The sequence below is a fragment of the Aplidium turbinatum genome, chromosome 6, assembly GCF_918807975.1.
Source record: "Aplidium turbinatum chromosome 6, kaAplTurb1.1, whole genome shotgun sequence".
NCBI lineage: Eukaryota > Metazoa > Chordata > Ascidiacea > Aplousobranchia > Polyclinidae > Aplidium > Aplidium turbinatum.
Window position 1 is genome coordinate 27,590,933 of NC_137477.1, and position 20,893 is coordinate 27,611,825.

Below are 20,893 nucleotides of genomic sequence, written 5' to 3' on the forward strand. Positions count from 1 at the left end.
ATATATTGAAAATTTATCGTAGATTCCGAATATGCAGTCAGTTTTTACCTATTTGCCCTCATAAGGCTTCAAACGGAAGGTTTTCTGAACGCACCTCAGTTTAAAATGTGAATAAAAATTTGCATTTTTGTGAGAATGTTAGTTGCAAAATGTTTGTATTTTGTATTTTCCCTTACAAAATCTAATAATGAATAAGCTAAATAGCGCCACCTTTTCAAAAGGTTAACCAAGTTTATTGAGCATACAAAGAATTCCTTTGAAAATGACTGTTTTGGTCATAGAAGAAAAAAATGGACATAGAAGAAAAAAAGTCACATTTAAAGTCAAAGGCATAAATTTACCTAATTCTATTGTTCAAATGCGATTTACTCAAAATCGTGTTTTTGTGCACTGAGAATAAAGAAAACTGCTTGTCAGAATTGACTAAAACTTTTAACAGATGTACAGTAGGCCTTTACGGACATAATGATTGAGTTTTGTTTCAATATTCAGAGTAATAAATATTTTATTACCAAATCCTGAAGTCAAATTTGCTCTCGATGCATAGCAATTATGAAATTTTTTATATTTAAAAAAATAAAAGAGTTAAAAAAAATCCCCTCTATCAATTTATGGCTAGGATACCCTATTAGATCACCATGCAGTTTGAAGTCCCTACCTCTAGCCATTTTTGAGTTTTCAGGGCTGCAATGGAGACAATCGGTTGATTTTATGTACAAATTTAAAATGGTATAAACCCTTAATGGATTGCCTAACAAAGTAAATATTTTTGGATAGCTTGTTTCCTCCTTTTTCCACCAATATATGGTTTATTGGGGTTTGTGGGTGAACTTTATGTGTAGATTGTTATTTATGACAAGTACGAAAAATGCGATTCTAAGTAGAACTGCCCCCTTAATGCAATTAATATTAATCAAAGTGCTACACATCTTGTAATCCAATATTTTATGCTTAAATCAAAAAACTGTAGCTTACGTAGGAAATGTGGAACTACTGATCGTCAGTGCTAAATAAGCGTGGAAATGCTGTACTCCACTACACTCTTGCTTCGTCTGAAATTCCTTAAGGAGGTTGGTTGTTAACATGGTCACCACTGGGACCATTTCCAAGGATTCATTATCCAAACAGTCCTCATCACTTGAAGTTGAATGGTTCATTGGTATCACTTGCTGAGCATGCAATAACACTTCTGACTTGCAAAACGTAATCAAAACTGCAGTAAACTAATTTATAATTTCAGAAGCGAAAATTCTACACTTTCTTTTGCAGTTCTTTGCTATGATAAATGAAAACAGTTGTTGCTTGAAAAAATGTGTGAAACGATTAGAAGTAGTATAAAAAACGAAACAAAACAAATAAACACGACGACTAAAAAAGTTTTTAAACCGTCTCTACTTTTCATTAGGTCATAAGTACCTTGTTGGACACAAGTAACAGTATAGCCATAAACGTGATTGTTTTTTTGCTGGAAACAATAGCAAAAGTGTAATTACCTTAAAATTCTGTTCCTGACATGTTAAGAAAACTCAGACTTCAGATTTAAGGTCAGCACATCAGAATCACTTAGAAGTGGTTGCTCGGTTATCTTGTGAAAACTTCTTGTTGTTTTTGACCTGTGATATTAATAATTAATTGTCTTATAATGTAGTCATCCTTTGAGATGACACGGCAAAGTTAGATGTAGAACTTAACAAGTTGTAAGATTTGCTTGTATTAAAACAATTGTCCAGTAAAGATTTAAATGACAATACTTTTAGATGGCGCTACATCATTACAATCTCTTCCTATTCTAATGCAATCACAAGACGATTTGGCGTCAGAATACGGTGACGTTGGACCTGAAATAGACCCTTCTTTTTCCGATGGTTGTTGGAAAGATAACGAAAATGTTAATTCTCAGACAGTGGCAGAATTTATGACAACAATGCGGAATGAATTTAACAAGCTGTCTGTGTCTCTGAAAGAAGAAATTAAAACATTACATGAAAAGATAAATAATCTTTCATCTGACAACCAATCATTGAGAAGTAGAGTGGAACAGTTAGAAGAAGAGAAGGTTGAATGGGAAAAAGAAAAAAAACGTTTGTTGTCTCTTGGGCATGGCTGTGATAAAAAAGGTTACGAAAACGAAATAAAACGGTTGAAACTTAGCGAAGAAGCTTTGCAAACAAAAATAGAACAGTTGGAAAGAGAAGTGGAACAACTAAAACGTCAAAATCATTGAACTTGTGCAAACCACGGTGTTCAAGATTGAAAACTACTGGGCTAAGTCAAAGAGGACAGACATTCTTAACTAACCAGCCTTGAATTGGTGCTTACCACCTAAAAGTTTCAGTGCTTTGGCTACCATAATTCCAGAGTTTAATACTTTCTTGGAAGGAATGTATGCATTTATAGACCGTCGTGTTCTGTTCAGTGCTCAATTGATTTTTTAAAGCACAGTTTACCAGTTTTTTTTGGAAGTAGGTATAATTACTACGCGGTAACCGGTAGTAGCTTTAGTTACCGTAATATGCAGAAAGTTCGTCGGAAAAAAATTGCGTTCCGGGCTTTGTATCAGTTGTGTAAACGGTAAATTTTCTTGACATTTTAAGCCACAACATAACGTATTATTGTATTAAAACTCCTATCAATGGTAACAAGGTCTTGTATAGCGCTGTATCTATGCAACACGCATCACTGTACCAACCAGCCTTGTGACAATCCTTAAAATGTTGCTCATTTCATATAATCGTATGACGTGTTTCAGTTGCCTTGCTTTTTTGCTTCAATGTTAAAATGATGCTACAAAATACTGTATTTCATATGTTTTTGCATAATATATGCACTGGTGCATGCCTTTTTTAATCAGTAGTGTCATTGTCCAAGATAAGATTGATTGATCATGTTCATTATTTGCGTTTTTTTAGTCACGTTGTGTTGTATTGTTGTCAACATTGCTTACTTCTGCGACATCTTTTCATGTTTGAAGGTATTTCAACTTCAACGAAATGGCGTATCGTTACTGTTCGTTGATAGCTCATGATAGTAGTTATGTACTAGGGTTATTCAACTCTCGTACCACATGCGGCCTAATTCAGAAAAACAATAAATTTTTTCATCAAGACCACTCCTAACACTTTTTGAAACGACTCGTGTCTTGTTTATAAAATATTATTTACATTTGTAGTGGCATTATCAGTCAATAGAAAATTAATAAAAAAAATTGAGCAAAATGTTTCGATTGCAAAGTTGCAAAGCTTCGATCTTGCTTTCGTACAAATTGCAATGTATAAAAACCTGTAGAAACTGCTAAAGTTTATTTATGCTTCACTCTATCTCACAGCAACTTACAGTAAGTCTCCAATAAAATATGACCTACAAACAAAATTCAACACAACGACATGCCATTGGAAGCAATTAAGAGGTTTATATGTCAACTTACAGTAAGTTATAATGCAATCAAAATTAGATTTGTAAAATCATCTTGATAGTAGGCTAGTTGACATTAATTTGTCGTGTTTACTACCATTACGTTTTAATATGCGCGTACAATTTAATTTGGTGTTGCAATTCCTTGTTGGCTGATGCTAACGCCCACCTTTTTGGCAGGTATGGATATTGGATAGTAGCCTCTGCAAAGTATTCGTTTTCTCGTAGCTATTCCTTTCTGTTCATGAAAAGGTTTTAATGATATGCAGTACGTCATTTACGATTTGATAGCTGATAGGCTACGTAGTTTTTATTGTAAGCTTTGTTTACCCTTCTTGAAGACAAGGCTGCAGGTTAAACGTTTTCAGGGCATTTTGAAGTTTGTTTTTTCAGAATTGGTTTAGCTAGAATGCCTCGCTCATTATGTTGAAAGTAACATAAAAACCACCCACCATGTAGGCCTACTCCGTTTGGCGCAGTTGGAGATAGCGTGCTCTGCGGAATGTTCTTTGCCACACTGACAGATCGCGGATTTGTGCATGTTAGAGCGAAACAATCCGACGTCAGTGCACGGTAGCCACTTTAATGAGAAGAAATTTTTCCGGTAAAACCTCGAACCAATCAGAAGCTACGTTGTCTGTGACGTCAAGCAATCAAAACATGTTATAAGACGCTACCGTCCAATTGTGACCCTTCTAGCACTCAGCCAGGGAGTTGATTATTACTTTGAACTTTGTTTGATAATTACAGAAGAAAAATGAGCAATTTCAGTGGTGGGAATCAAACCCATGTCAATGAAATGACTACCGTACTTTGTTTTGTTTGTTTGTTTTTATTATCTTTATCCTGCATTGCGGGAAAGCGGGCTTGAGCGCTATGCATCGGTGTACGCCTTCCGACGTACACCTGACCCACGCTGCAGCTGACGGCAATGACTGTTTCCGGTTGTCTACTCTACTTATGACTTAAATTTGGTACTACCCATTACTCGAAATCGATCACTAGGTAGAGGCAATTATCGTAAAGTTTCTTGCCCACAGAAACAACAGCAAGTGGGGGTGGCTGGAGTCGAACATGCAGGCTCCCTTTGAATTGACTGACCAGTTTGATTAGTCCTTATGGTTTCCTGGGAAGTGGTTGGAATCCCCATACCGTGTTGGACAGATTGGCACTTGGCAGCAAACGTCTTGGAGTATGCGTGAAAGAATTTAAAATTGCAATTAGACTCGTCCGGTTGCCTACTCCTTTTCTTATGGTGGTGTGGGCGTGGCAATGGCCATTTAAGTTCTATTCTTATCTATCCGAGAAGATACGTTGGACCAAAGAAATAGTTGCCACTTGCCAAGTCACACAAGCATGACCACATAACGTGGGCCTACTATTTGTGGATAGCCTAGGCACTTAAACATGACCAGTTTTGTAAGACAAATGAATCATTGCACCAATCAGATGTTACAGAAACAGCGTTTCAACCAATCAGAGGTTGCAGAGAAAAAACATAAACTATTCTGATATTAAGTCGACGTTTTGTCGTCCACAGCTTGGCGGCGTAGAGGGTTGGCAATTGCAGTCATTTCGATGACGTGTCTTCGATTCCCACCCAAACCATGACTCTTTTTTCTTTTGTAATTACCAAACAAAGTGCAAAGTAAGATCAACTCTCTAGCTGAATGCTTGAAGGGTCACAATTGGACGGTAGTCACTTAAATATATTCTGATTGGTTTGCGGTAGCATCGGGTCTTACAGGGAATTGTCATGTTATTGAGTTTTTGTGTAGGTGAGTGTTTGGTGTTCTCTAATTTTAGCCGCAGTTTTTGCTCGTTTGTGTGTAAGAGCTACCTTTAATAAGTTAATAGCTGTTTATCTGCTAATAAATTTCATACAAATATTACCCTAAAAGTGTTTCCAGAAAGCGCCATAATCCATTATTTGAGTGTAATTTTTCAAAAATTTTCCGAGGAAGCATGCCCCCGGACCCCCTAGAATATGCGTGCCTTCGGCACGCTCTAACCCCCACCAGCTTCATTGCTTCCCTTGCTCAACCCACCAGGATACGCCACTGCACATCAAGTGCCGATGGCTTAAATCAAACACTTTGTTGTTCTCTTCAATTCAACAAATATTCCCCCCCCCCCCAATTTTTTTTTCTTCCTACGCCACTGGATGATGATGAATATGAAAAATTGAAACCATCACCACTGCAAGACTACAACTGGGTAGGGTTAACGAGTCGGCTGCGTAGCCGAGTAGTGAGAACGTCTGCGCGACGTTCGAAAGGACGTGGGTTCGACACCGCTCCAGAGAATGCGGCTGTGTTTCGGCAAAGACACACAATGGCAAGCCAAAATAAGGGAGCAGCTGACTCGAAGACTATATTTCGCTGCTTCCTGTCGTCTGTTGTATCGCTTATGTGATCGCAGTGTATTGTATGTTATCGTAATGGGCGCAAATAAAAACACGATTGTTATTTAATAATAACATGTGCGTTTCGCATCAATTGGTGTCCTTGCAATCCTGTGGAATACTGCGACGTTAAAAGCAGTGTTTGGTAATGGTTATGGCATCAAACAGTCATCTGTGATTTACATCATATATGCTGGGAAACGCGATCGAAAATGAAAACACAAACATTACTTTGTTTGAAAGTCATAAAGAAACTCAATTTTAAGGACAACGCAAGACTAAGCGGCACCTAGTGAATGAAATAATTCCCCGGCAACAATCGGAAAACTTCACTCTGCCAATCTCGGTGACCGGGCCTGCGTCAAGAGCCACTCCAAGTATGCGAAACTACCAGGAATAACCTATCAAGGCTTTGTCAGTCCGAGGATAAAGATTCAAAACCAAACCTAAAAGCAAGGGCGGACTTGCCTTTTATTGCTTTTAATATCCGCGTCATCACTCAGGCCCGTAGCCAGGCATTTCCAAGGGAGGGTTCCCAAATCCAAAAATTGGAACCTTTTGAAAACACTTTCTTCTTGGCGTGTCCACAAGCAAGCAAAAACATAACAAGCGGCAGTACATAATACACAGGGTGGGCCAAAAGTAGGCTTATTTATAAAAAGTAGGGTTTGAGTCTAAACGTAAATTTTGTTTTCTTGTGGGTACTTTTAAATTTCAAGAATGCTCGTTATATCTTACACAAAAACTGTTTAGTCTCTTTAGTGCTCAAAATGTCCTCCACCAACTATGTAACTTTCTTCACACCTGTCCAAAACACTCTGACACACAGTGCGGCACAAATTGCGATCTTTATCAATGCCTTTGAATGCGTCATTTATGTAATTTTTTAATTCATTTATTGTTTTGGTGTTCTTCACAACACCTCTTCTTCCAAGCCAACGCTGTGGAAAGACTTCGTTAAGATAATCTCTTACTCTTATGGCATAATGTGGAGGTGCCCATCTTGCTAAAAGAAGAGTTCACAAAAAGTTAGGTTTGGAATGGAGTTGTGGCACTACCACTTCACGAAGCATTTCCAAATAATTTTCTCCATTCACGCTTCCATTAAAAAAAAGGTCCTACAGCACCTTCGCTAGATAATGCGCCCCAAACTGCAACACCAGGCTGGTTAAGCTGGGTCTTTATGGTTAAATTAGGGTTTTCATCAGTCCAATACACACAGTTATGCCTCTTCACATGACCAGATAATTTGAAGCAAGCTTCATCTGACCAGATGATTTTGTCCAACTTTTCAACTTGTTCTCGAACAAATTGGTAACGCATCATTTCACAAAACTGCAGTCGGCGATCTGGGTCGTCCTCCAAATGACCATGTACCAGTCGTGGTCGGTAGGGTTTAAATTTCATGATATGCAATAAGCGTCGCAATGATTACAATGTTGGTGGAGGACATTTTGAGCACTTAAGAGATTAAACAGTTTATGTGTAAGATATAATGAGCATTCTAGAAATTTAAAAGTAGCCTACCCACATGAAAACAACAAATTTACTTTTAGACCCAAACCCTACTTTTTATAACTGTAAGCCTACTTTTGGCCCACCAACAAACAAAACAAACTTTAAACTGTCAATTATAAAAAAAATAAATACTGGTAGCCTACAAACAATTTTCACATTAACAATAGCCCATCTACAGTGGAACCGACAGGGGCGCCGGAAGCGGGGGGCAGATGCCCTTTTAAGGTCATGTAAGCTCCTGCACAATTTGCAATATAACAATTTGCGCCACTGGTGGTCCACCAGGAATGTTTAGTGGTCCAAAGAGATTGTTATTGGTTCACATAATGGGCTTCAATTGCAATGGTCTATGGAATCTTTTTCCTAAAGAAATGGTCAATGGGACACATACATGTAAGCTTCAGCAAATTTCACTGTAATTCAGCTTAAAGTAGCTTATATCCCACACTATCCACCAAACCAATACACGTCCACAATTCCGTTGTCTGTTCTCACGTCAACTATCTTTTATCACGAGAACTGTATTCATATTTATAAGATTTTATCAATAGAATTATCCAGAAGGTAGAATGCAAGAAAGATTAACTATTACGTAAACTCTATAACCGAGTTAAACAACTCACATCACATTCGGTAGCGCAACACAAGGCATTAGCCTATGACGCAGCATCGCCGAAATGATCAGATTTTAAGACTTTACTATTGTAGCCTACAATTAATCATTTTTAATCATTTTATTTTTCGTTATTAACGCGTCCGGGACGAAAATGTTTTCAATCTTCCATTTATCTTCCAGAAACCTACTATTATGACACAACAATGCGGTTGAGATTGGATTCATGATTCTTTAATAAATTATGCCAATTCAAAGCTATTTTTAATAGTTTTATGCAAATAAGGTAAAACTTAGCATTTGATATAATTCCTTGCAGATACCAAAATTGCTTCTTTTTGTAACACTAAAGTATCGACCTAAAAAAGTGATATCGGCCAAAATATTGGTATCGGTAGGCCTACATCTCTAGTTTTTATAGATGTTTTTCTGAATGGTTGTTTGAAGTGTTTCTAAAAAACCTAATTATTTTAAGCGTTTTTTGGTTTTAATAAAGGGACCGTTCAAACAATTAGCTAAGGGACCGTTCAAACATTACGTAACACTATCGAGGGGGAGGGGGGTTATGAAAAGCGTTACGTTAGCGTCACATCGGGAGGGAGGGGGTTCAAGCAAAACGTTACGTAACGCTTACGAGTACGGTAGTTTATTTGTGCATACTTTCCGAGTCAAGCAGCAAAAAAGAGACACATGGTGATACATGAACAGGTATGGTCTCCGTTAGAGGGGGGCCGCGGGGTTGATTACCCCCCACCAATTGGAGTGGGGGAGGGTAACTAATGCAAAATTACCCCCCACACTAATGTAGAGATAAAAATTTAATTTTTAATATTTTTTTACTTCTGTGTTTTATTTTCGTTTTTTTATTTTGTTGCACAACTTTTGAGTTTTTTGCTTGGAAACTCCGACTCGCATGACAACGCTAAAACTATGTATCCTGTCAAAAATATACGCATCACAATGCGCTATGTGTAACGTCATAATTTCTCACTGCTACAAACTGTTTAATTTCGCTTTTTTACCACTCACAAACGAAATCTACTACAGTTGCACTGTTTGTCTGTTTCAATGTCTTTCGGCATTGAATCGTTGTAACCCGGTGGCTTTTTTCGCGGAGATAGCTTCTCTTCGCCTTTGTTTGAACCAGCGGGGCTTGATGGTTTTGCCCCAGTTTTGCCATGCCATGCGATTGAGAGACGGAGAGACGATGCTGATGGAGACACGATGGGTGGCTTTTAAAATTGATTGCAAGGGATAGCTGAGGCAAGGGACAGCTATTTGCTGACTCAAGTAAAATTCCTATTTATTTTTAAATAATATTATTATTTGTAAAATTCCATTTTTTGTTTCTTACACGGCGCAGATGGTAGGCTTTCCTGTAGTATCGATCAAGAATCAAGATGTCTCTCTATTTTCAGTTGTAAAAGTTAATGCATTTTAGCTTTAATTTTATTTTTTTCAGAGTTGAATGTAGGCCTAGCTTTGACCTTAACGCTTTTGACCTTTTCAATCTAACCTTTTATGTGCAAAATTTGGAAACTAAGTCAATAATAATCATGCTTTTATTTGCGCCCATTGCGATAACATACAGTACACTGCGATCACAGATGCGATACGACAGAGGACAGCAAGCAGCGAAGTGACATATAGTCTTCGAGTCAGCTGCTCCCCTGAGTTTGGCTTGCCATTAAGTGTCTTTGCCGAGACGCAGCCGCGTGCTCTGGAGCGGTGTCGAACCAACGTCCTTTCGAACCTAGCGCAGACTTTCTCACCACTCGGCTACGCAGCCGAAGTCAAGGAAGAATACGGAGAGGGATTTTTGCGTGCATCCCCTCTTCCAGTCAAAGTTGTCTCAAAACTTCAATAAATTTGGCAATGTTAAAGCGCTTTTGCTCACGATTTCAGATTCGTTGAAATATTTTTTTGATTTTAAATCGTGCTGGAAAGCAAAAATTTTGCACCTTTGGCGCGAAACATGTCGCCTAAGACGCTGCACGTATAAGAAACTAAAGCTTTCAGTCATGCAAAAGGGGTCTGGGGGCGACCTTCCAGAAGTATATGTGATGGGATAATCCAATATGCCTCTGTCGATGTCAAAACATCATTCCCGCCCCTGCCTAAATTAACCCCCCACTCTCAGGAAGTGTTCGGAGCCCCTGTGAGCAGGTATGTAGGTGTACCTATGACTGTTACATAGCCTAGGCCCATAGGCGTAGCCAGGGGGGGCGAAAGGGGCCATGGCCCCCCCAAATTTTCAAAGTTTATTGAGCCCTTTGTTGAAAATGTAATAAAATTTGTAGAAACTTATAGCCTAACGTTTTTTAAGAGATCTGGCTATTAACACCCCCAAGGACTTGTTTTAGACACACAGAAAGACACCAATAAATTTTGAAAATCGTAAATCGCGCAAAATTTACGCGATTTACGTTTCTTTCAACTAATTTGGAAATTACAAATTAGTTAAAATGGAAATTTGGAAGGAATTTCAGAACGGCTTAGGCTAGGCTACTCTGTTGGGTTTCTGTGTAGTTATTGAGTTTTGTGTAGCTGGGTTTTTGGTGCTCTCTAATTTTAGCCGCAGTTTTTGCCCGTTTGTGTGTAAGAGCTACCTTTAATAACTTAATAGCTGTTTATCTGCTAATAAATTTCATACAAATATTACCCTAAAAGTGTTTCCAGAAAGCGTTATAATCCATTATTTGAGTGTAATTTTGCAAAATTTTTCCGGGGGAGCATGCCCCCGGACCCCCTAGAATACGCGTGTCTTCGGCACGCTCTAACCAGAGGCGCCGGAAGCGGGGGGGCAGGGGGGGCGGATGCCCCCCCCTGCTCTCAATTTTTCTGCAAATGGAGGGGCAGGGGGGGCAATGGTGCCCTTTTAAAGTCATGTAAGCTACTGCACATTTTGCAATATAACAATTTCTGCTATTCGCCTTAAAACTTGTTGTTTTTTCGGCAGCCATCGTGGCCTACTAGGAGCTCCTTCTCGGCGGCCAAATCTGCCTGCTTGAAGGCCAAAATACAAAATAAAAATAACGATAGCACAAGTAAATAGAATTTAACTTGCAACAATGCTAAAATGATCACTTAGCGTTGTTGAAGTCTGGGCCTGGGCGACGTCCTACAATAAAATTGTTGCACCACGCAATAACTGCTTTATCGGGATTGTAATCCAGTAGCCTACTGCGGGACCATCTAACGACACTCGCACGAGTGTTTCCAATCTGGCTGATTTTAAAGAAGTTCGTCACTCCTCTAGAATTTTTTTTAGCAACGAAAAACAACGTTCGACATGTGTTGACGATGACGGCAAGGTAATAAAATAAGTATTTCAATGATGTGAAGGACATTACTAAAAGAAGCATAAATTTTGCAAAATATGATAAAAAAATATTTTCCCCTCGGATGTCAACTAACCTAGTTCTCCTTTTTAACAACGATTCAATTTCCGACAACATCGAATCGACATAAAAACGACAATATTGCCAACTGATGTAAATTAGCACATTGGATTAAGACTTTGTTTAAATAAACGTCGGGAATTACAAGCAAGACTTACAGCGCTGGTGATCGCGGATGGATATATTCCAGCAATAACAACAGAGATGTACGTATGCGCCGCAAATTCTACGCCGCATACATGCGGCGTAGACTTTTTGTTTGCGCTAACGCTTGCGGCCACATTTTTTTGGATAGTTTGCGCTTGAGGATGCGCCGTAAAGTTTTCGCGGTTTTTTAGCGCATAGCGTCAACGCATACTTTTTAATGTCTTAGTTGTTGTTTGCAATTTTTTTTTGTCAAACTGCAAAATGTTAACGTCTTGCAATTGCCCATTGTTCTAGTGTTGTGTCACAGTGTCATCTATTGTTCAGTCAGCTGGAGTTTGTTTGTATATCGCACTACTGCCTTTGACGCTAGAGTCCCACGTGGAGACTGAAGTCTTGCAGAAAAAAAGAAAGAATTAGTTAAAACAACTTAGGCCTACTGAGAAATTACGGGTCAAAACAGGAATGTAATGTAAGCAAGCAAGTAGGTAGGTTGGTAATGCCGCTCCATGTAAAATGTAAACAATGACTTGGCTTCGTAGTGTGAAGTTTTTTTAGGCAAGCAGTGTTGAAGGCGTTTGTAAGCAATTGTGAGCACTTTAATTTATATTAGTTAAGTCTTGCATTTTTGGGCAAATCAGAAACTTCTCAGGCAATGAGCAGTGCAGCCTATGTATCTAAACAAACTCAAATATTTGGTCTCCGACCGTGATTGCTTGCATGATGTTGTACTCTGTATGTTATATGTAGTACATTACTTTGCCGATTATTCTTGTTGTAGGCTAGGCTATGTAGCGTAGACTGCGTAGTAATGTGTAGGCCTACATACAGTAGGCTATCAAGCTAAGGTAACTTTTACTTGACAATTTATACATTCTGTTGCGTAAGTATGTAATTATATATGTTTTGTAACTTGATGAGCAGTTTAGCAAAACATGCATCCAGGGGCCAATTGTGAGAGGCTTTTGAGTAGCCTACTGCTAATAATACTAGTAATGCTAACTATCCCTGAATGCTAATAACAAAGAGTTGTGCAGTTCAGAATCTAAACTTGCTTGTGTCTGGCAGTTTTGTCTTCCATTAACCCACTTTTTAAAAATCTTATCAGAAAAAAGCATAGAGCTTACTGAGAGAATTATGGCATTAAAAGCAATATTAGTCTTATTCAAACGGAATTATTTTAAAAAGAGTGTTTTTTATAATGGATTTTTAGGGAGCGACAGTTAGTATATTACTAGGAGCGACAGTTAGTATAATACTAGAATTTTCTTGATGGGCATATGCTACAGTTTCTTACACTACACTATTGTATTCAGGGAATAACTTACGGTAATACTAATCTCCAAGTGAAATGGAGCATGATAATACAAATCCATGGCCCTACATGGAAAAGTATTTTAAGCTCTTCTTCGAAAGGCAAAAACTTATATTTTCAATGCCAGATGTGCCTTCCGGCCAAAAAGATAATTTCTTGTAACGAGAAATCGCGAAGTGGCTTGAAAAGTGTGTTGTTTCGAGTGGTTTATACCGTGTGAATGTTTGGCACCTAGCAAACAAAATGAGTATGCGCTAGAGTATGCGCTAACGCTGACGCCGCCAACTTTTTTTACAAGTTGCGTTGACGCATGCGGCGTATAGTTTTTCGAACGTTTGCGTTTGCGCTGACGGCGTCAATATTTTTTGTATGCGCGTACATCACTGAATAACAAATATTCCCGCACAATGCAACAGTGGCGATTATGACGCGCTGACCTAATTTTGTGCCACTCTTTGATACTACATATTTTCGACAGTTAATCCACGATCATTCTATTGCGAAATTAAATAATTGGCTAGAAGAAACTGGCGGCCAAACTTGGCCGAATGAGGAGGTAGCCCCGGCGGTCATTCAAGCACTACTTAGCGGCCATGGCCGCAGGCTGCTTTAAGGCTTGACAGTAGGTTAGGCTACATTATTATAACATAGGCTGTCATTTTTTAAAAATGCAAATCGGGGACGCATATTGAAAACTGCAAGTAATCTTGATGTAGGCCTAATACAAAATAATTTAATGCAACTAATTATTTAATATGGGAAAATTACCAATATATTTCTCCAACGAAAACATGGGAACTTAATATTTATGAGCACATGAATCAGGCCTAATAATATTTTTCTGTGCTAAGTACCTTTTTCGAAAGTAGGCTACAGTGTTAGATTTTATCTTTTCATAAAATTCGCTACATGTCAAATTAACATTAATTTTGCAAGTGAGGAGAGCTTTGACATTCTGTTCTAGCATTTGGCCTCTGTCATCAGACCACATATTGTTCATAAATGAAAAAATTCGTTCAACTGGTGCTGATGTCCCAGGCAAACAAAGCACAAACTCGACAAGGTTTTGAAAGTTTGGAATGGTTATGTTTTTGTTAAAAGTTCACTTTTGTTCAAGAGATGTCGTTGCATTTTGCCATGATTCTTTCCTCTCACTCTTAGACATGTACGCTATTTCTTTACCAAAAAGTCCTCATCAAAAAAGAAGTCGATGTTGATCATTTGCTTCTGAAACATTTTGTTGATATTTTCTGCAGACCCACTTAAGAAAGAATTGTTAAAATGACTAGCTCAAGAATTTTTTTTTACAAATCTCAAATTGAAAATTCCGGGACAAACTGGTTAACCGGGCGAGACAACGGGACAAGGCCTTAAAATCGAGATTATTCCGGGTAAACTGGGACGTATGACAAGCCTATAATAACATAGCATGATGCCCTTCTTTGCATACCGGACACTTGTAGGCTATCATTACTCAATACATAGTGAGCTGATCTTAAAACATGAAAAAAAATCGGCCTTGTAGTAAACAAAAGTGCCCTTTTTTCGTAATCTTGCCCCCCCAGTCAAAAATCGTTCCGGCGCCCCTGGCTCTAACCCCCACCAGCTTTATTGCTTCCCATGCTCAACCCACCAGGATACGTCACTGCACATCAGGTGGCGATGGCTCAAATCAAACACTTTGTCGTTCTCTTCAATTCATCACATATTTGCCCTCTCCCCCAAAATTTTTTCCTGGCTACGCCACTGCCTAGGCCTACATATGTTCATTAAGAACCAAACGACTTTGACACAAACCTCTCAACAGGTAGAAGATATTCATACGTGCGGTGCGAGTCTGAAGAAGACAATTATGCATCAAGTTCGAACCACACAAGCGAGAGTACTGCTCCAATATATAGAAACATTTTTGAAGCATTGGTGACCCCATTCGAAGATGCTTAGCTTTCCTTTGCGCTTTTGTGATGTTTCTTTCAATACATAACCAAACAATAAAAGGTTTGGATCGAAACATTTTGGACGGTGGGCTACTAAACGTTTTCAGTAGGTAGGCTACATACGTTTTAATCCAAAAAAATAATAGCTAAAATTTCATGTCTCAAACGTAAGCTTTAGGTGCATACAAACCAAGATATTTTATCAGCACGTGTTTCACGCCATAATTTTGATATAAACTGTCAAAACGGGCTTTGTAATGGAAAAGCGTCACGTGGTGGAGGGTTGACAAAAACGTTACGTTGGCGTCACATGGGGGAGGGGGAGTCAAACATTCGGAAAAACGGCGGTACGTAATATTTGAATGCTCCCTAAGTGAAATGATTACTAATAATAAATTAAGTTATTTGCTTTGTGACCAGCAAAGTTATTTCTGTGACCATAATTCTGGAAAACAAATCTTGGCAGTCTTTTTGTCAAAAATAAATGCTTGCACTGCACGTGATATGTCATCAATGGAGCAAGACAGGGAGGGGTTTTAAGTCCTTACCTGTTTTCTTTGTATATAGATGAATTATCGACTGAATTGAATTCCCTAGATGTCGGATGTAATAGGCTACTGGTTCACCTCACTTGAATCACCTAATGTTTGCAGATAACTTGTGTGAATTTAGTCCAAGTGCTAAAGGTACCCAAAAACTCATTGATGTCTGTGAATCCTATGCTTCTAGACATGACATTATTTTCAACTTTAACAAAACTGTTGGATTGGTCCATCAATGTCGTAAATTCAAAGTTTTGACTTTCCATGCATGCGGCTGTACAATATAGTACACAAAATAATTTGTTGGACAAGTGAACTATTCAGGTATAGCCTACTGATTGATGATACCATCAGTGACAGGCCCATAGCCAGGGGAGGTTCTCAGGGTTCCCAAAACCCCCCCTTGAGCAGAAAAGGTCCACATTTTGGAGAAGGTGTAGTGTACGTACGATCACAGGATCAGCTGAAACCTTCCAGATAGTTCTAAGTAAGAGGTTTTAGTAATGAAAGGCCACCGTGATTGAGGACTGGGGTATAAAGAAGAAACATTACATCATAATTGGAGTTTCTGAAAAATTAATAAAGGGTTTGCGCAAACTCTTCAAATAGGCTGTCACAATTGATAAGATGTAAAATGTAAACCAAGTCATTTGTGTAGTCGTACAAAAACTATTCGACAAGTAACGTGCAGCCTAAGGGCGCTTGTCGTTTGGTTGAGAAGCTTTTGCCAGGCCAAGACTACCCAGGTAGCAAAAATGTATAATTTTGCATCGTTTTTACATTGCTAAACGTTTAAAAATAACATACAACTTGGTTGTTTTTAGTGAGCTGGTTTTATCAGTTTTTGATTTAATTACGTTTTGTGATTTAGTTACGTAATAAGAACGATTATATACACGCAATAATAAAAAAAATCGATTGCTTAAATCAGCTCTTTTGTCTCGTGAGCTTTGGATATTGCTCAACAAGTGTATGAAGTTTAGAATTGACAAGAAATCATTAAACTTGAAATGGAAGTTTGAATCACGGCAAATAAACGTATTCAAAACTTTTACTTCGGCCGACGTCATTTCACACTCCGTAATCTATAGGTCGTCAATGATTTTGCCGCAGCAAAAATGCGTTAATTTTGAGGGCTGCCTAGCTGGACATAAGCTTGTCCCGACGTCCCGTATATGTCAAACCTGGCTTTTCGAGGTGAAAATTACTTGCAAAAATCTCGACCTGTACTTGAGTATATACGGTAGGCTAATGAGTAAAATTTTGAATGTTAGGCCACAGAACAAAAATCGCCCGAGGCTAAATTTTCATGTTAAGTTAAATATTTCTGCTTCTGGAGTGCCCCACAATTAAATAAGTCACATCATGGTAATGCTACGCCACTGTCTGTACAGAATAACTCCTGTTGCAAGTAGGCTAACCACAGATAGCTTAAACTGCTCAGTGGATGAACAACGGAGAATGACCGGTATTAAGAGCGCAGATGAACAAGAAAAACAGCTCTCGAACTTCATTGAAATGCTGCATGTTGCGCCACAACATTGTTTTTGTAATGCCGCTTTGAAAGAGGATGACGAGTATGAACAAAATAATAAATTTCAAATTTTACTTTGCATTGAAAAGACATCACGTAATGTCTTCCATCCTGATCACACATTTCTTCATTACGTAGCCTAATCGTCGTCGTCTGAGCTTCTGGGGCCGAGGGTCTATCCTTTTACCACCCCAGATTCACGATGTTCCCGGACTACACTGGAAGGCTGCTAGAGAGCAGCCAGTCTTTAGTTTCATCATCCATGACGCGCAGACCTTCCACTCCGTTAGGTGGCTTGAAGATGGTACAGTCATTGATGATGTGGTCTGCGGTCTGTTCCTCGGCACCACATTCACAGGAGGAGGAAGAAGCCATTCCCCATTGGTGCATGGTTGAGCGGAAAAGGCCGACGCCCGTACGGAGACGGTTGAGGCGCACCCATGCCTGTCTCTGTAGTGTCAGGCCGATTGGGCGTGTGTCGGCGTCCGGGATGAATGAATGGAGTCTGGTGGTGCTTGACCTCCATTCAGAATTCCATTTATGGTCCGCCCAAGTAGCCGCAGAGATGTCTTGTTCATCAGCTTCGTTGATCAGAAGCCGAGCGGCTGGCACGAATGGGTGTCTTGATTTCAGTTGGCAGGGGTGCCCGTTTGGGAAGGCAGAGATCTTGTGGTGGAGAAGATGATTAGGCTCCAGTGCCCGTCGACCGAGGGACAGAGTGGCTTCTTCGCGACGAAGCTCAGCAGGTTGGATGCCAGCGAGAATGGGGAGATTGTCCAATGGTGTGGGACGCAGGCATGCGGTCACTGTGCGCAGGGCGCTGTTTATGGCAGTGTCGATGTTGTGGCAGTGAGCACTGCGGCACCAGACAGGTGCACAGTACTCTGCTGAAGAGTAGACAAGGGCTAAGGCTGCTATTCGCAAAGTGTCAGCCCTCGCCCCCCAGCTAGAGCCTGCCAGGCGCTTCAGTAATACAGCGCGGATGTCAGTTTCTTGCGCAGTGACACCAAATGGTGGCGGTATGTGAGCGATCTGTCTAGTGTCACCCCAAGGTACCTTGGCTCGGGGCAGAAGGACAGAGGTTTTCCGTTGTTGTGGACATGTAGCTCACGATCAGCTTCCCGATTGTGTAGGTGGAAAGCTGCCGCCACAGTTTTGGTTTCGCTGAGTTTCAGTCGCCAGTTCTGGAGATAAGCTGAGATGGTTTGCATGTCCTGGCTCAAGGTGTCTTCTAGATTTTCCCACGACTTTGTGGAGTGGAGAATTGCCAGATCGTCCGCATAAGCGTATTTTGCGGAGACCGTGGTTGGCAGGTCGTGGGTGTAGATGTTGAAAAGAAGTGGAGCCAGGACCGATCCCTGTGGGACGCCGTTTTTCAGGCGTTTCAGTCTGCTTCGCCGTGGGTTGCCGGTGGTGAGGGTGAAGCTTCGATTCCTGACAAGTTCCATAATCATATGGACCATATGTCGGTCAGGAAGCAGGCGAAGCAGCTTGTAAGTAAGGCCGCGATGCCATACGGTATCGTAGGCAGCTGTGAGATCTAGAAAGACAGCGCCGGCCTTCTTTTTTGCCTCAAAGCAGTCCTCGATGTCTTGGGTCAACAGTGTGACCTGATCTACAGTGGATTTTCCGCGCCGAAACCCAGCTTGCTCTTTTGGAAGGAGCGGGTCGATGATTGGGTTGACGCGGGCATAGATCAGTCTTTCGAGGATCTTGAAAGGAACACAGAGGAGGGATATCGGACGATAACTCCTTGGGTCCTCTGGTGGCTTGTGAGGCTTAGGGATCGCAACTACTAAAGCTCTTCTCCAGATTTTTGGGATTGTGAGGTGGTGCAGGCAGGAAGAGAGGAATCTACGTAACCAGGACTTTAGGGCATGGCCAGCATGGAGCACAAGCTCAGGGCAGATCTTATCGGGCCCTGGAGACTTGTGTGGTTTCACTAGGCGGAGGGCGGTGGCGAATTCCTCTGGAGTGAAGTCTCCAGAGATTGTTTCTTCTGGTGGTGTTTCCACTCGCCATAGGGCAGACACTTCCTTGGCAACAAGGCGGGATGCCTTGCGGTCCTTTGTCTTGTACACCCCGTTCTGCACTAGCTGGGAAGCGATGGCATTAGCAGAAACGGGGCACTGACGAGGGGAGTTTGCTGAGCGCCCAGTGAGGTTGTTGATGATGCTCCATGCTTTGCGGCTTGAGTGTGAGAAGTCGATGGTTTGGACAGCTTCGTTCCACCGCTCAAGCTTCTTTGTGTCCAGCCGCTCAAGTAGTCTGGTGGCGGCGGTGTTTGAAGCAGCACCACTTGTGGCGGCTAGGTATGAGCGGTAGAGAGTTTCACACTCAGAGTCCCAGCATGGTTTATAGCTGGTTCGATGGCCACGTGGTATTGTGGCCTTTGCCGCAGTTATTATGGCATTGCAGAAGTCCTGGTATGCCTCGTCTGCGTTGCATGTTTCAGACGGTGGTAACTTTGCAGCAGACTCATTGGTCAGGAGGCTGTATTGATTCCAATCGGCTTTTTTGAAGTTCCATCGCTTCACCGGTGAACTCGGGACAGGGGCCACAAGTTTTGGGGCGGTGATGAGGGACGGCCGGTGTTGGGACCGCGGGAACTTCTCAAGCACACGTCTGTCTGGAAGAGAGCTGTCGACACTCGCGAAGGCCAAGTCAGGGTTTGTCCCTGTTCCCCAGCGGCCGGAGTGAAAACTGGCTGGTTCCTTTGGATTGAATAGGAGGGCAAGATGGTTTGTAGAGGCCCAGTCAGCCAGCAATTCTCCGTCGCTGCTTGTGTTGTTGTAGCCCCAGTCGATGTGCTGGCAGTTGAAGTCGCCAGCGTAGAGACTGGGGGAGGGGAACGTTGGAAGGGATGATGGCAACATTCGCGAGGGTGGGGGCTTGTAGATGTTGTAGTCTGAGATACATATGCACACCCACTCAATCTCGGCATCAGTTGGAGATTGGTCGACAAACGTCCACTTCAGGCTCTCATGCACAAACGTGGCAATGCCGTGTTTCCTGCTTAAGGTAGACCCAGCTAGCGTGTAGTTGGGAATGGCTAGCCTATCTGCAGAAGTGCAGTGGGTCTCCTGGAGGAGGATGACGAGTGCCCGGTTGGTATGGGCAAGCTGCTCCACAACTTTGGTCTTGCTTGTTGTGCAGCCTTCTATGTTGAGCTGCAGAATGGTGGGGCGTCTGAACTTGCTATCAATTGCCCCTTGCAGCTGTGCCGTCCGGGTGGAGGCTCTTTGTTGACAAATTTTGTTTCTCATCTGGTTGAAAGCAGATGGTACTCACAGGATGGGGCACACGTAGCCTAATGTGTTGTAGGAATAAATTGAAAATCAGTACAATCACTCAAAATGAAAGCAATGGGACTACGAATCCTCACTAAACCAATCAATAAATGGTCTTGTTGCGCTAAAGATGACAACCTCATCTTTTACTGATCTCCGGAGCTGACGTAAACCTCAAAAATCATGTCGACTTATTTTTGATGCCCGCCATATCGAAAATTGTTCTTTGTAATACCGCTTTGAAGGTGGATTAAGAGTATGAACATAAGAATAAATTTTAAACTTCAATTTGTATTGAAAATACATGACGTAATGTCTTCCAACCTGATCACATATTTCTTCATTACGTAATGTCTTATTAAGAATGAATTGAAAAGTGTCTATTCACTGAAAATGAGAGCAATGAAACCACAAATCTTCACTGAACCAATCAGTAAAAGGTCTTGTTGTGCAGTGGCGGCTGGTGAGTCCTAGAAATGGTGGTGCTGCGGCCGGGCTTCGCCGTCCGCTGAAGACGAATACAACAGCGGGGGTTCTCCTTCAGAAAATTACATTTGATTTGGTGCATTCTGAGCATATTTTAGCTCTAAATCAGGGGTTCTTAAACTGGGGGCAGCGGACTAGTTTTAGAGGGTCCATGAACGCCCAATGGAAATCTTAGTGTACAGTATATGCCTAATTCTAAAAATGGAATACAATTTTCAAATAAAAAGAGATTAAGTTCAAACAAAGTTGATGATTTTCCTCAGGTCATCGGTACTCATTGCTTTTTACATCGACATGC

General features: G+C 40.9%; 1 protein-coding gene across 2 annotated transcripts in view; it reads left to right on the forward strand.

Annotated features, from left to right (window-relative positions):
* The window catches only part of LOC145771571 (uncharacterized), a 112,794-nt gene extending 106,921 nt beyond the window's left edge, over nt 1–5,873 (forward strand). For both annotated transcript variants that reach the window (XM_082583276.1, XM_082583277.1), the window contains exon 13: nt 1,758–5,873. In XM_082583276.1, coding sequence (XP_082439402.1) covers nt 1,758–2,224 — 467 coding nt within the window. In that variant the 3' untranslated portion in view covers nt 2,225–5,873. The remainder of the gene's footprint in view (nt 1–1,757) is intronic.
* Nucleotides 5,874–20,893: the final 15,020 nt, after the last annotated feature.